The 16,470-nt window shown below is 36.0% G+C and overlaps 1 protein-coding gene across 1 annotated transcript; it reads left to right on the top strand.

The window, feature by feature from the left end:
* Nucleotides 1–231: 231 nt before the first annotated feature.
* On the top strand, nt 232–3,045 carry LOC139145307 (toll-like receptor 13). Its single transcript, XM_070716376.1, has one exon. It carries the CDS (start codon nt 232–234, stop codon nt 3,043–3,045), a length of 2,814 nt encoding a protein of 937 aa, XP_070572477.1.
* The last annotated feature ends 13,425 nt before the right edge of the window (nt 3,046–16,470 follow it).

The raw sequence follows: 16,470 nt of genomic DNA, 5'->3' as shown, positions 1-16,470 counted from the left end.
AAATATTGAATTTCCATCTTTTTAAACTTCCCAAACTTCACTGCACTCATCGATCAAGACACACAGATCAGTATATGCTGTGGTTTTGATTGAAGTGGCATTAATGCCAACTCTGCAACAGAGCTGCACAGAATTTCAGAAGAAACTCAACATCTTATTGTTTGATATTGACTTAAAACTGTGACTTCTGATTTGGATAATTTGACTCTTAACTGTGATATTTCTACAAGGATGGCTGTGTTCTGTTTGATACTGTTCCTACTCCTACAGTGCACTGAGGCATCTACACAACAGCCCGTATGTAAAGTTTACAATGACACCCACATTGACTGCTCAGGGCGAAGACTTGAAGATGTTCCCAATGAGCTCCCAGTATTTGCATCGCATCTAGACATGTCATCAAACAACATCAAGAAAACTGGTTCTGATTCTTTTAAGGAACTGAACCAACTGCTACTGTTGAACCTATCAGGAAATGTGATCTACAGTATCCATAGTAAATCTTTCAGCCAAATCGTGGAACTAGAAATCCTGGATCTACACAGTAACAAACTTGCATCTATTCCAGAAAAGCTTTTTTCAGATCTTAAAAACTTAAAGATTCTTATCCTGAATTCAAATTCTCTGATTGAGTTGTTTCCGACATCTTTCCATGGACTTGGACTCCTGTCAAGATTGTACTTGGATCAAAATAATATTTCCTTACTGCAAGATGGAATATTCAACGATTCAACACAGCTGAGAGTGATTAGCTTGGCTCAAAATAAGCTGTCTTGCTTTCCTTCAGCAGCACTGAAACCACTGGTTTTCATCAGAGAAATCATGGTCAAGCAAAACCCCTTTAGGGAAAACTGTCCGACTGTTGATCTGAGAGTCTTTCCAAAACTGGAGAAACTGACACTGGCCGGATGGAATGATGGAAATGGCAAGTTGCAGACACAAACTCTAAGACGGAACGGAGTTCGATCTCCAAAGGCCAAGATACTTGGAAACGTTACTGAATTACACATTGACATGAATACCATGTCGGAGGCCACATTGGCTGAGCGACTTTTGGACCTAGGGCACCCAGACATTAAGTCACTGTATATTCGTGGTCTGTACAGCTGCTCTCATGATAGTGGTAGGTGCAAGTCTACAAGTTTAACAAATACAAGTTTTGAAACACTGCAAGAGACAAGACTTGAGAAGCTAGATATTTCAAATAGATATATCTATTCACTACCTTCCGGAGTATTTCAGTGGCTGAAACATCTAAAAACCCTTAGTATAGAGGATAGCCGATTTGAGTCCCTTCATAGCGGAGTTTTCCATGGTATTGATAATTTGAATGAATTGACACTGACAGGTAACTCACTATCTAACATCACAGATGTGTCTCAAAGAATTTCTGACCTTCATCAGTTGAATTATCTAAATCTAAGAGATAATGAATTTTCTGGAGAAATCCCTGCTCATGTCTTTGCAGTTCCTTCTTTGGTAGAACTGGATCTGTCACGTAACAGTTTTTCATCAATTCACCCACATGCTTTCACTTCCCTTCCAAATCTGAAAACGCTAGACCTGTCCGACAATGGTGTTTGCTATCGGGTTGATGGAGTCTTTTCCTTCCTGGTGTCATTGCAAACCCTTTACCTGCAGGGCAATGACATTGGTAGTTGGCCTGCAGTTTCACAAACAGAGATAATAAAGGTACACCCCTTGAAAGGCCTAACTGGTCTAAAATTATTATTTGTAACCACTGAATACCCTGAAATGTTACACCTGGAAGATGTTCCATCTCTTGAACATCTCCAAATTTCTTGTCCTTGGACATCTATAAAGAGTTTTTACAACATGGGATTTTTGAGTTTTGAAATGCTGAGAAAGGCAAATCTTTCCATGCTAAACACAATCAACATCAAGTATGCAAATATCTTTGCTGCTACATCCTTTTTAGATGCTGTTCTCAGTAACAGCGAGCCAAGCTATGAAGACTTTCTCGAGAGGGATCCAGTACCTTGGAAATATTTGAAAACCCTTGAAATTCATGAAGGCTCCTGGATGGTGAATGAGCAAGAATTTCAAGAGCTTTTGAAGTTATTTCCAAACCTGGAGGAACTTTCACTGACAAGCCTTGAATCATTTACAACTATGGATGTACCACCAAACACACTTGTACATCTGCGATCCTTGGACATCAGTTCAAACCAAATCACCAAGATAAACACCCATATGCTGATGTCTCTACCAAGTCTGAAGTACTTTGACATCAGAGGCAATCCCCTCTCTTGCTACGGATGTGAAATGAGAAGTTTTGTACAGTGGTATCAAAATGACAAAAACGTCCAGTTGTCAGGACACATTGACTGTGGCTTTCCAGTAGAAATGCAAGGCACACCAGTATTATCTCTGAAGTTTGGACTGGGCTGCAACCTGGCATTTGCCATCTCTGTTCCAGTGACATGTATTGTTGTTGTAACTCTGGCTACAGCACTCGGCATTCGATTCCGTTGGCACTTGCGTTACTTGCTGTTCTTGTGGAAAAAAAGGCGAGGTTGTTACAAGCCTCCAGAAAAAGATGAGGAACAGCCACTTAATAAGAAATACGATGCCTTTGTGGTTTACAGCGAGCCTGACAGAGCCTGGGTCATGCAAGAATTGATTCCTAACTTAGAAAATACTGATCCTCCAAAGTTCAAGCTTTGCATCCACGAACGTGACTTTGTGCAAGGTATCGACATATTTGACAACATTCTACACAGCATCGATAGCAGCAACAAAACACTGCTTGTACTATCCCCTCACTTTGCACAGAGTGAATGGTGCTACTTTGAAATGAGGATGGCACAACAAAAGTTGTTTGAAGATAAGAAGGATATCTTGCTGATGGTTATGTTACAGGAAATCCCAGACAACAAGATGACACGGGTGATAAGGAAAACACTCCTGACAAAGAGGTACCTTGAATGGCCAGAGAATAACTTAGGCAGGGAGATTTTTTGGCATGAGCTTGAAATGGCTCTAAAGGCAGACAGTAGAGTTAACAGGATAGCATACATGTGATATTATATCATATACCAGTATATTGATATGGCCAGAATACAGCGATCTGATTGGTCGATACACGAAAAGAACCGTGGTATATTGGCGATATACCACGGCGGGCATATGCGCAAGCTCTCAGCTTGAGCAACAATCCATTTTTGACGTTCCATGCCAGAATTTCAATATACTAATATGATATAATAGCAATAAATCACACCCAGCGACGGTAAACCAGTTCACTCCATACGAGCTATCGCTTGTGTATATATGGCACGAGACCACTAATTCATTTCCTATAGGCCACCACAGTAGCGTTGAACTCGATTTTCCTATTTTAAAACATTCAGCGGCACAAATCCTCTTAACAGGTGTTAGGTCAATGTCAGCTTGACTACTGATAAATTTTTCGTGTGGGCAAGTCCACGGAAATTTAGAGATAGCGATGAAAATAGCGCCCTATATATATATACACTGTAATATATATATATATATAATATATATATATATATATATATATATATTATATATATATATATATATATATATATAAATAAAGTTATGCCATTGAGTACAGATCAATTTTATTCGTAACTCAGTTTCATTGATCTTCAGTTGACAATAGAATTCAACACAGACACAGACACACAGACACATACACACATGCGCACGCGCACACACACACACACACACATATATATATATGTATATATATATATATATATATATATATATATATATATGTGTGTGTGTGTCTGTCTGTCTGTCTGTGTGTGTGTCTGTCTGTCTGTCTGTCTGTCTGTCTGTATGTCTGTCTGTCTGTCTGTCTGTCCATGTGTCTGTGTGTGTCATATTATTTTGCTACCTAAACATAATCCTAACTGGACGTGGGGGAAAACTCTTCAAATTGAAAGAAGTTGCAATAAAAGCCAGAAGACTGCCATAACTTAATTGCTTTGCTTGAACTAGCAACCTAAACATGACACACAATCAAAGAGAATCTTACAAGGGGATTTCAATACACAGAATTCTAATTAAAGCAAATGTTACACTGATAGTGTCAGTGTGAGCGAAACAACCAAATATTGTCTGCTATATGATGTCTGATAATCGTACAGTATTATTTTTCCCCAAACGAACACGGGATTACCTCTGACATTAGTTTTAAGTAAGAAAGTTGCTGTAGTAGCCTTGCATTCTGTTCCTGCATATCTTCAAATGCTTGCCCTGTTACGTCCATGTCTGACAACAACACCTCTTCCTCCTGTCAGACGAATATATACAACTTAGCTTTTTACTTTTTGATCAAAAATATGCATGAGCAATAAAGGAGATTGTTTTACTCCTGGATGCACTGTGTACAATGAGTGTCCATGTTTCCTTGGTGCTTGCAGATTCCAAGATCGATGTGCACACATTGCATGTCGAGAAGAACTCAGCATATACATGTATTCTGATCGATACCTGTACATGTTAGATCATTCCAAATTTGGTCCTCTTGTCTATCGACTGGCAAATTGTTAACTTCTTTTTGGATTATTTGGAAATTAAAAATAAATTTGCTGACAGTGTAAACTTAAAGAAGTTCATGGAACTTGCATAGAAGCTGGATATGTATTATGAAACTGCCTGTGGCCTTGCGAAGGGAAAACACTCAAAATACCTTAACCCTTTGGGTGCTGTAATTTTTCCGAACAAAAATTTCAGTGTAACATTTTACTAATCTTTACGAATTTTTCTGTAATTTTTTGATAATTTTGGACCAAATAGACATAACATTTCAATGGCTGCAACTTTTGATCAAAATTTTCAGAAGAATCTGAAAAAAGTTGTCCCGATCTAAAAAAAGTTGCCTGCTATGTCATATTCTATGAAGGCAACAAAAGTTGACTTTGGCACTCAAAGGGTTAACACAGCAATATGCGCCACTAATGCGAAAGAATGAACTTGTTTGCGTTTGTAAGAGGAAGAGTAGGACACCCCAAAGCTGCATGTTGATGGAAAACCTGACATGCATACCGGTACTTGTGCATGTTGGCAGAAAAAAATCATTTCAAGTCTTGAATCACTGATAAGATACATTATGTATTTCACAAAATTGGTATATTCTCTGTAATAGTATGTGATCTATTATTTAACGAGAAAAATGAGTTTTGGAATTTTCATTTCTGTTACAAACTTTCATTGGTTTTATTTCCTGTGATTACATTTGGACACTGAAAACAATTCTCAGAGACATAGGCACTCATTTTTATCAAGTTTACAAAGATAGAACCGAGGACTTTTTGCGATTAAAATAACCAGAAGAATATGGTTTGAAAGTACTAATAAATCGATACATGTATTCTATTTTCTGCCTTTATATATTATTTTGTACATAAGAGTAATGTGAAAAACACAATTGCTTGTGATATCAAGTGACAAATTCTCTCACTTTAGATGACGAACATTAACACATCATTATACATGTGCTTAAGACTGACAAAACATAACAATTCATATTTTGCTTTGCTACAAGTCTGCAATGAATGCAAAGGAAATTTAAAAAATTGCTTAGTTTTTAAGGTAAACAAGTTGATCTTTGATTGAATACTGATATAACCAAGACAAAGTTCCTGTTACATTTCTTCTCGTTAAAATAAACAACCTGTTCCATGTTCAAATAGCTTGTCCACTATCTGTGTTTTCTTCAATTGAAACAAATGTAAGAATGTTGTTATGATACATGTACCTTGAGTATAAAAACTGATGCCTGTTGATGGAAATCATAAGTTACAACATCCCATGCAATGACCAATAATCCAATTTGTTTCATTCTTACGACTCATTTCTACTTTGTGAGAAACCCCCTGACACGATAAAGTCATTTCTACAGAAGAGACTCATAGCACTCCACATGAGGTCTATTTCATGTCTTATTTCTATCACAATGTGACATCGTGGATATATATATAAGTCACCATGAAAATATCCAACTATACACTAAAAATGGCATTATATCTTTGATAATGATGCAATTATGAGAACATTTGAGATCAATCATGAGTTTCGAATAAACAAAATATGAAATCACGTAAAAGAAATACATGATAACTCACTTGTTTTGTTGCGGTAAGTTCTTTTTGAAGGTCTTGTATACAATCTTCTAAGTGTTTAATTTGTCTGATGGCATCTTCATCTGCTATTTTTTTACTTTCTTGCTTCTCCTTCCCTCCGTGTGCCTGAGATGCTGTATAAGATCTTCAACGTCTCCCCCAGCTTTCTTCTCTGCTGCCATCAGATGGACTTTGTCCCTCTGTTCCTTGGCACAGCCTTTGTACATGTCTAGAAGAAGTTTCATTTCTTTTTGACTTTCTTGAGATTTCCTATCACAGAAAGGGAAATGAAAACACCTCAACCAACAAGTTCATTACACCAGGAATAGTTTTTCACTCAACATTAATTTGCAAAAGTCTTTTATTGTATATTCAGACCGAAAAAGGTGATATACTCTACATGCTTTCAATGAGACTCATTGTACATTGATGAATTCATGCTCTGAACAGGCCACACTTTATAAATAAGGGACGAAGTAAGCCATTTTCATGAATTTTGTTTGATGCACGATGCTATTTATATTGTTTGACATGTTTAAAAATACTGAATGAATGGGTGACCATGAATATATTTGACCCAGGTTTTAGACACGATACATGAAACCATGGCAAAACTGAATTAATGGTCATGACCATTAATTCATTTTTGCCATGGTTTCATGTATCGTGTCAGAGGAGAAGAATTTAGACCAAAAACAGTAAAAAAGTCCCAAACTACAAATATGATATTTAAGCAATACACCACCCTCAGTGATGGTATACCACGAGATTTTGACCGGTTCATGTCATATACGCATGATCTGGTCAGAATCTCCTGGTAATCACTGGGGTAGGTTTATTGCTATGTGTATCGAGATCTGTCGTAAAACATTTTTAAATTTCTTTTTCTTTGGCCACGAGCTCCACTGGCTCTGTACATCACATGCTATAATAGTCACATGTTGCCTCTCGTTCAATCAGATCACTGGCTTTCTAACAGGTATTTTATATAATGAGAAACAAACAATTTGTTCAAATCTAACTCGGTTTGCCACTGGAACCTGTATTGAAAAGTTTAGAATAATCGGACAAGTAGTACCATCGGGTGTTGTAGATATGACCGTCCCCAGGGGCAGGGTTGGGGTGTCTTGGTCTCTGCACAGGTTTCTTCTTGCTATAGTTTATTTTAATACGTTTGACAATGATATGTATAGCCAATAAAGATTATACTGCCAACCTTTGGTGTCTTGGTCTTATAGCACTGGTTTTGTAACGATTTCTTTTTCTCCGACAGCGTCGCTTTGTCACATATTTGTCCTTTGACAATCGTAAGCGAAGTTTTGTCACTGTGCTGCGTCTATTATCTGATGCGTTTGATTGCCTAATTCGCCAAAGCAAGCAATGGTAAATTACTAATCTGTGGACGCTGTCACCAGATTATCACCGGATTAACTTTGAAAAAGTCAACAACAAACGCAGCAGTAAGGTATCGGTGATAATCTGGTGACAGCGTCTACAGATTGGTAATTTACCCTTGCTTGCTTTGGCGCATTAGGCAATCAAACGCATCAGATAATAGACGTAACTACCGTGGACGAAAACGACAATCGCCGCGCTGTGTTAAAAAAATGTCAACACAGTGACAAAACTTCGCGTAAGATTGTCAAAGGACAAATGCGTGACAAAGCGACGCTGACGGAGAAAAAAAATCGTTACAAAACCAGTGCTAACATAAAAATCGTTACAAAACCAGTGCTAACATAAGACCAAGACACCAAAGGTTGGCAGTATAAATGTTTATTGGCAATACATATCATAGTCAAACGTATTAAAATAAAGTAAACCATAGCAAGAAGAAACCTGTGCTGAGACCAACCCCCTACCCCCGCCCCTAGAGTTAGGTAGCGGAATTGTGTCTTTTCCTGAAAGCCATTTCTAAACTACGTGTATTCCCTATGGGAGCTAAACTAGCTAAAACGATAAACACGGCAAAAACAACGATAATTATCACTTTCTAAATAGCGCTCAAAGTTTAGAAATTAGCTGTAGAAAGTTTAGAAAGTCGGGCCTTAGGTTGAAATTTTTTTTCCAAGGATATATCGGATAAAAACGATAATTATCACTTTCTAAATAGCGTTCTAAGTTTAGAAAATAGCTGAAGTTTAGAAAGTCGGGCCTTAGGTTGGAAAATTTTTTCCAAGGATATATAGGATAAAAACGATAATTATCACTTTCTAAATAGCGCTCAAAGTTTAGAAATTAGCTGTAGTTTAGAAAGTTTAGAAAGTCGGGCCCTGGGTTAAAAATTTTTTTCCAAGGATATATCGGATAAAAACGATAATTATCACTTTCTAAATAGCGTTCTAAGTTTAGAAATTAGCTGAAGTTTAGAAAGTCGGGCCTTAATTTGGAAATTTTTTCCAAGGATATATCGGATAAAAACGATAATTATCACTTTCTAAATAGCGTTCTAAGTTTAGAAAATAGCTGAAGTTCAGAAAGTCGGGCCTTAGGTTGAAATTTTTTTCCAGGATATATCGGATAAAAACGATAATTATCACTTTCTAAATAGCGCTCAAAGTTTAGAAATTAGCTGTAGTTTATAAAGTTTAGAAAGTCGGGCCTTAGGTTGAAATTTTTTTTCCAAGGATATATCGGATAAAAACGATAATTATCACTTTCTAAATAGCGTTCTAAGTTTAGAAAATAGCTGAAGTTTAGAAAGTCGGGTCTTAGGTTGAAAATTTTTTCCAAGGATATATCGGATAAAAACGATAATTATCACTTTCTAAATAGCGTTCTAAGTTTAGAAAATAGCTGTAGTTTAGAAGTTTAGAAAGTCTGGCCCTAGGTTGAAAAATTTTTCCAAGGATATATCGGATAAAAACGATAATTATCACTTTCTAAATAGCGTTCTAAGTTTAGAAAATAGCTGTAGTTTAGAAAGTCGGGCTTGGAGTGGAAAAGTTTCCCCAAGGATATATCAGATAAAAACGATAATTATCACTTTCTAAATAGCGCTCAAAGTTTACAAATTAGCTGTAGTTAATAAAGTTTAGAAAGTCGGGCCCAGGTTAAAAAAAAATTTCCAAGGATATATCGGATAAAAACGATAATTATCACTTTCTAAATAGCGTTCTAAGTTTAGAAATTAGCTGAAGTTTAGAAAGTCGGGCCTTAGGTTGAAATTTTTTAATCAAGGATATATCGGATAAAAACGATAATTATCACTTTCTAAATAGCGTTCTAAGTTTAGAAATTAGCTGAAGTTTAGAAAGTCGGGCCTAAGGTTGAAATTTTTTTCCAGGATATATCGGATAAAACGATAATTATCACTTTCTAAATAGCGTTCTAAGTTAGAAATTAGCTGTAGTTTAGAAAGTCGGGCTTGGAGTGGAAAAAGTTTCCAAGGATATATCGGATAAAAACGATAATTATCACTTTCTAAATAGCGCTCAAAGTTTAGAAATTAGCTGTAGTTTATAAAGTTTAGAAAGTCGGGCCCCAGGTTAAAAAATTTTTCCAAGGATATATCGGATAAAAACGATAATTATCACTTTCTAAATAGCGTTCTAAGTTTAGAAATTAGCTGTAGTTTAGAAAGTCGGGCTTGGAGTGGAAAAATGTTTCCAAAGGATATATCGGATAAAAACGATAATTATCACTTTCTAAATAGCGCTCAAAGTTTAGAAATTAGCTGTAGTTTATAAAGTTTAGAAAGTCAGGCCCCAGGTTAAAAATTTTTCCAAGGATATATCGGATAAAAACGATAATTATCACTTTCTAAATAGCGTTCTAAGTTTAGAAATTAGCTGAAGTTTAGAAAGTCGGGCCTTAGGTTGAAATTTTTTCCAAGGATATATCGGATAAAAACCATAATTATCACTTTCTAAATAGCGTTCTAAGTTTAGAAATTAGCTGAAGTTTAGAAAGTCGGGCCTTAGGTTGAAATTTTTTTTCCAAGGATATATCGGATAAAAACGATAATTATCACTTTCTAAATAGCGTTCTAAGTTTAGAAATTAGCTGAAGTTTAGAAAGTCGGGCCTTAGGTTGAAAATTTTTTCCAAGGATATATCGGATAAAAACGATAATTATCACTTTCTAAATAGCGTGCTAAGTTTAGAAAATAGCTGAAGTTTAGAAGTCGGGCCTTAGGTTGGAAATTTTTTCCAAGGATATATCGGATAAAAACGATAATTATCACTTTCTAAATAGCGCTCAAAGTTTAGAAATAGCTGTAGTTTATAAAGTTTAGAAAGTCGGGCCCTGGGTTAAAAATTTTTTCCAAGGATATATCGGATAAAAACGATAATTATCACTTTCTAAATAGCGTTCTAAGTTTAGAAATTAGCTGAAGTTTAGAAAGTCGGGCCTTAGGTTGGAAATTTTTTCCAAGGATATATCGGATAAAACGATAATTATCACTTTCTAAATAGCGTTCTAAGTTTAGAAATTAGCTGAAGTTTAGAAAGTTGGGCTTTAGGTTGAAATTTTTTTTCCAAGGATATATCGGATAAAACGATAATTATCACTTTCTAAATAGCGTTCTAAAGTTTAGAAATTACTGTAGTTTATAAAGTTTAGAAAGTCGGGCCTTAGGTTGAAATTTTTTTCCCAAGGATATATCGGATAAAAACGATAATTATCACTTTCTAAATAGCGTTCTAAGTTTAGAAAATAGCTGAAGTTTAGAAAGTCGGGTCTTAGGTTGAAAATTTTTTCCAAGGATATATCGGATAAAAACGATAATTATCACTTTCTAAATAGCGCTCAAAGTTTAGAAATTAGCTGTAGTTTAGAAAGTTTAGAAAGTCGGGCCCCAGGTTAAAAAAAATTTTCCAAGGATATATCGGATAAAAACGATAATTATCACTTTCTAAATAGCGTTCTAAGTTTAGAAATTAGCTGAAGTTTAGAAAGTCGGGCCTTAGGTTGAAATTTTTTTCCAAGGATATATCGGATAAAAACGATAATTATCACTTTCTAAATAGCGTTCTAAGTTTAGAAATTAGCTGAAGTTTATAAAGTCGGGCCTTAGGTTGAAAATTTTTCCAAGGATTATCGGATAAAAACGATAATTATCACTTTCTAAATAGCGTTCTAAGTTTAGAAAATAGCTGTAGTTTAGAAAGTTTAGAAAGTCTGGCCCTAGGTTGAAAATTTTTTTCCAAGGATATATCGGATAAAAACGATAATTATCACTTTCTAAATAGCGTTCTAAGTTTAGAAAATAGCTGTAGTTTAGAAAGTCGGGCTTGGAGTGGAAAAAGTTTCCCAAGGATATATCGGATAAAAACGATAATTATCACTTTCTAAATAGCGTTCTAAGTTTAGAAATTAGCTGAAGTTTAGAAAGTCGGGCCTTAGGTTGAAATTTTTTTCCAAGGATATATCGGATAAAAACGATAATTATCACTTTCTAAATAGCGCTCAAAGTTTAGAAATTAGCTATAGTTTATAAAGTTTAGAAAGTCGGTCCTCAGGTTAAAAAAATTTTTCCAAGGATATATCGGATAAAAACGATAATTATCACTTTCTAAATAGCGTTCTAAGTTTAGAAATTAGCTGTAGTTTAGAAAGTCGGGCCTTAGGTTGAAATTTTTTTCCAGGATATATCGGATAAAAACGATAATTATCACTTTCTAAATAGCGTTCTAAGTTTAGAAATTAGCTGTAGTTTAGAAAGTCGGGCTTGGAGTGGAAAAAGTTTCCCAAGGATATATCGGATAAAAACGATAATTATCGCTTTCTAAATAGCGCTCAAAGTTTAGAAATTAGCTGTAGTTTATAAAGTTTAGAAAGTCGGGCCCCAGGTTAAAAAGTTTTTTCCAAGGATATATCGGATAAAACGATAATTATCGCTTTCTAAATAGCGCTCAAAGTTTAGAAATTAGCTGTAGTTTATAAAGTTTAGAAAGTCGGGCCCCAGGTTAAAAAATTTTTTCCAGGATATATCGGATAAAAACGATAATTATCACTTTCTAAATAGCGTTCTAAGTTTAGAAATTAGCTGAAGTTTAGAAAGTCGGGCCTTAGGTTGAAATTTTTTTTCCAAGGATATATCGGATAAAACGATAATTATCACTTTCTAAATAGCGTTCTAAGTTTAGAAATTAGCTGTAGTTTATGATATGTTTGATGAAAACGTTGGTTCAGCATTTGGTTTTAAATGTGTATTTTTTTCCCATTGTTTCAAGGGAAAATGTGTGAGCTTGTAGGAGTAGTCTCGTAGAACCAGGAAAATACTATTAGTTTCCCAAAGAAGTAATTTTTAAAATGCGAAGCTCAAATATGACTTATCCAATAGACCACCGAGATAGTCTACTTCCTATAAAATTTACCATTGGGCAAGAAGTTTAAAGTTACTAAGTAGGGAAATGTGACAGTGAGTAAACACAAACACAATTTGTGAGGAGTAATTGTAAATGTTTGTTTTGTCCCTCAAAAACAAAGTCTGTCGAATAACCACCCGGCTATTGCTTATGACAAATAAACCAGTTGTGTGTCTTGAAGACAAATGTAAATACCGTAAAAGTAACCAGACTGCCACAGTTCAAATGACCAAGGTGTGTTGGGATTATCTTAGTTCCACGACAGGAGCAGATTAAGTAATGATGCAAATTAATGCTAATGGCCTTATCAAACGTGTTGCCCCTGTGGTTGCCATCACCTGGCAGCTGCGTGCTCGCAGTACAATATGGCGTCATTAAGAAATCCGGGCCTGAAGTGAAACTTTTTCCAGAATAAATCGGATGAAAATCTGCGAGCTTGTAGCAGAATTATTGTAGAACCAGGAAAATACTATCAGTTTTCCCCTGAAGTAAGTTTTACAATCGAAATCTCAAATGTGATGCCCGAGATACTATACCTTCTGCTCATTGCATTAGGCAAGAAGTATAATGTTACGAAGTAGAGAAATATGACAGTGAGTCAGCTTAAAACAAAATTTGTGAAGAAAAATTGTAAATGTTTGTTTTTCAAGGTCTGGTCAAGCAACTTCCCGGCTAGTGTATATTGCAAATAAACCAGCTGTGTGACGTGAAGACGAATGTAAATAAAAGTGACCATATTGCCAAACTTAAATGACCAAGGTGTGTTGAGATTATCTTTGTCCACAACGATCGCGTCCATTTGTGCTGATTAATGCAAATTTATGCTAATGGTCTTATCAAATGTGTTGCCGGCCAGGCCGCCATCTTCCAGCTGCGTGCTCACAGTAAAAGATTGAATCATTCAGAAAATGGGGCCTGAAGTGAAAACAATTTTTCCTTGATATATCGGATAAAAACGATAATTATCGCTTTCTAAATAGCGTTCTAAGTTTAGAAATAGCTGTAGTTTAGAGAGTCGGGGTTGGAGTGGAAAAAGTTTTCCAAGGATATATCGGATAAAAACGATAATTATCGCTTTCTAAATAGCGTTCTAAGTTTAGAAATTAGCTGTAGTTTAGAAAGTCGGAGTCAGTGGAAAACATTTTCGAAGGATATATCGGATAAAAACGTTGGTACACCATTTCTGTTGTCATCTGTATATGCCCTAGTGTTTCAAGGGGAAAAGTGTGAGCTTGTAGGAGCAGTCTTGTAGAACCTGGAAAATACAATCAGTTTTCCCCAGAAGCAAGTTCTAAAAGCCAAAGCTGAAATGTGACTTGTCCAATAGACCGACGAGATAGTACCTCCAAATTATGCATTGGCCCTATCAAAAGTGTTGCCGGCCAGGCTGCCATCTCCAGGCTGCGTGCTCACAGTGAAATGTGGAGTGCGTGAGATGAAGTCCCGCAAACTTTTCCAAGAATATGTCGGAAAAAAGGCTGATACAACGTTTCTGTTGTCATCTGTATATTCCCAAGTGTTTTTATTAAAGTAAAAAGTGTGAGTATGTAGGAGTTTCTTGTAGAACCCGGAAAATACTATCCGTTTCCCCCAGAAGTAAGTTTTAAAATCCAAAGCTCAAATGAGCTTGTCCAATAAACCAAAAATGGAACAATACTACCACAGTTCTAATGACCAAGGTGTGTTCAATTACGATCGCGCGCGTCAATTTGTGCTTCAAGTTAATGCTAATGAGGCATTGATAAGGCTATTAGCATTAATTTGCACCACAATGGACACGATTGTCGTGGAACTATCTGACCCTCTTCTTGTCTGTGTCTGAACACACCTTGGTCATGCGAATTGTGGCAGTATGGTTATTTACATTCGTCTTCACGTCACACATCTGGTTTATTTGTCATTAACACTAGCGGTGGCTATTTGACAGTCTTTGTTTTTGACGGTCAAAGAATAAACATTCACAATTTTTCGTCATCGCTCACTCAGAGCCACATTTCTCTACTTCATGACATTCATCTTGCCCGTTGCAATGGTCAATTCAATAAGGGGTGCTTTTCTCGCGAGTTTATGGAAAAAAACATTTGAGCTTTGGATTTGCCGCTTGGCAAAACTGATACAGTATTTTCCTGATTCTATCCGACATATCCTCGAACAAATTTTTTTCACCCAAGGCCCGATTTTCTAAACTTCAGCTAATTTCTACTAAACTTAGAACGCTATTTAGAAAGTGATAATTATCGTTTTTATCCGATATATCCTAGAACAAATTTTTTCAGCCAAGGCCCGACTTTCTAAACTTCAGCTAATTTCTAAACTTAGAACGCTATTTAGAAAGTGATAATTATCGTTTTTATCCGATATATCCTTGGAAGAAATTTTTCACCCAAGGCCCGACTTTCTAAACTTCAGCTAATTTCTAAACTTAGAACGCTATTTAGAAAGTGATAATTATCGTTTTTATCCGATATATCCTTGGGAAAAAATTCAACCTAAGGCCCGACTTTCTAAACTACAGCTAATTTCTAAACTTAGAACGCTATTTAGAAAGTGATAATTATCGTTTTTATCCGATATATCATGGAGGTAGTACTACCTCCATGGATATATCCTTGGAAAAAAATTTCAACCTAAGGTCCGACTTTCTAAACTTCAGCTAAACTTCAGCTAATTTCTAAACTTAGAACGCTATTTAGAAAGTGATAATTATCGTTTTTATCCGATATATCCTCGAACAAATTTTTTCACCCAAGGCCCGACTTTCTAAACTTCAGCTAATTTCTAAACTTAGAACGCTATTTAGAAAGTGATAATTATCGTTTTATCCGATATATCCTTGGAAGAAATGTTTCACCCAAGGCCCGACTTTCTAAACTTCAGCTAATTTCTAAATTTAGAACGCTATTTAGAAAGCGATAATTATCGTTTCTGGCTAAACTTTCTAAGTTTAGATTTAGATTTAGACAATTCTAATTTAGCTTTCTAAACTTCCAGCTAAACTTTCTAAAACGATAAAAACACAATTCCGCACCTTAATGCGCCCCTACCCCTGGAGACGGTCATTTCTACAACACCCTATGGTAGTACCAGAGAAATAGACTTCTTTCTACAATGTTAACAGGCTTATATGGACAATCAAACTGGAGCTATGGCCAGTAGTTGGTGAAAATGCATGTTTCACATTGTTGAAGCTAACGTGCTATGGGCAATTGTATGCCACTGTACATTATAGAACCCAAACGTGTAAGGCAAACGTGCATGACTAAACACAGTAAAAGTCTGCACGTTAGACACTTTAGACACGTTAGGTCGGTACATGGTAGGTTGGCATGTTACAAGATAGGTTTGCACGATTGGCATGATACATTTTGACTCATGTTGAAAACCTAAAATGATATACACGTTAGACATTTTAGACACGTTAGGTCCGTACACGTTAGGTCTGCACGATACACGATAGGTTTGCATGATTGGCATGGTAGATTTGACTGATTTTGAAAACCTAAAATGACATACACGTTAGACATTTTAGACACGTTAGTTCCGTACACGTTAGGTGTGCACGATACACGATAGGTTTGCATGATTGGCATGGTAGATTTTGACTCATGTTGAGAACCTAAAATGACATACAGGTTAGACATTTTAGACACGTTAGGTCCGTACACGTTAGGTGTGCACGATACACGATAGGTTTGCACGATTGGCATGATAGATTTCGACTCATGTGGAGAACCTAAAATGACAGACACGTTAGACATTTTAGACACATTAGGTCCGTACATGTTAGGTGTGCACGATACACGATTGGTTTGCACGATTTGCATTGCACTTTGCAATGTTTTGGGCATACGCGGATGATGGGTGTAACCTATAGAAGTTCATAAATAACAAAAATAGCGTCAATGACACTGTAGCTCCCATCCTGGACTATTTAGTGTTTTTTCTCTGGTCAGATATTTGAACATGTGTGAAAGGGATAAAGTGCATGAAGTGAAAATACTTAAATGAAATGTACTGGAGACAGTGAAATATGTTTA

Source organism: Ptychodera flava, chromosome 1, assembly GCF_041260155.1.
Source record: "Ptychodera flava strain L36383 chromosome 1, AS_Pfla_20210202, whole genome shotgun sequence".
NCBI classification, from domain to species: domain Eukaryota; kingdom Metazoa; phylum Hemichordata; class Enteropneusta; family Ptychoderidae; genus Ptychodera; species Ptychodera flava.
Note: the sequence above shows the minus strand (reverse complement) of the source record. Positions and strands in the feature narration are given on the sequence as shown.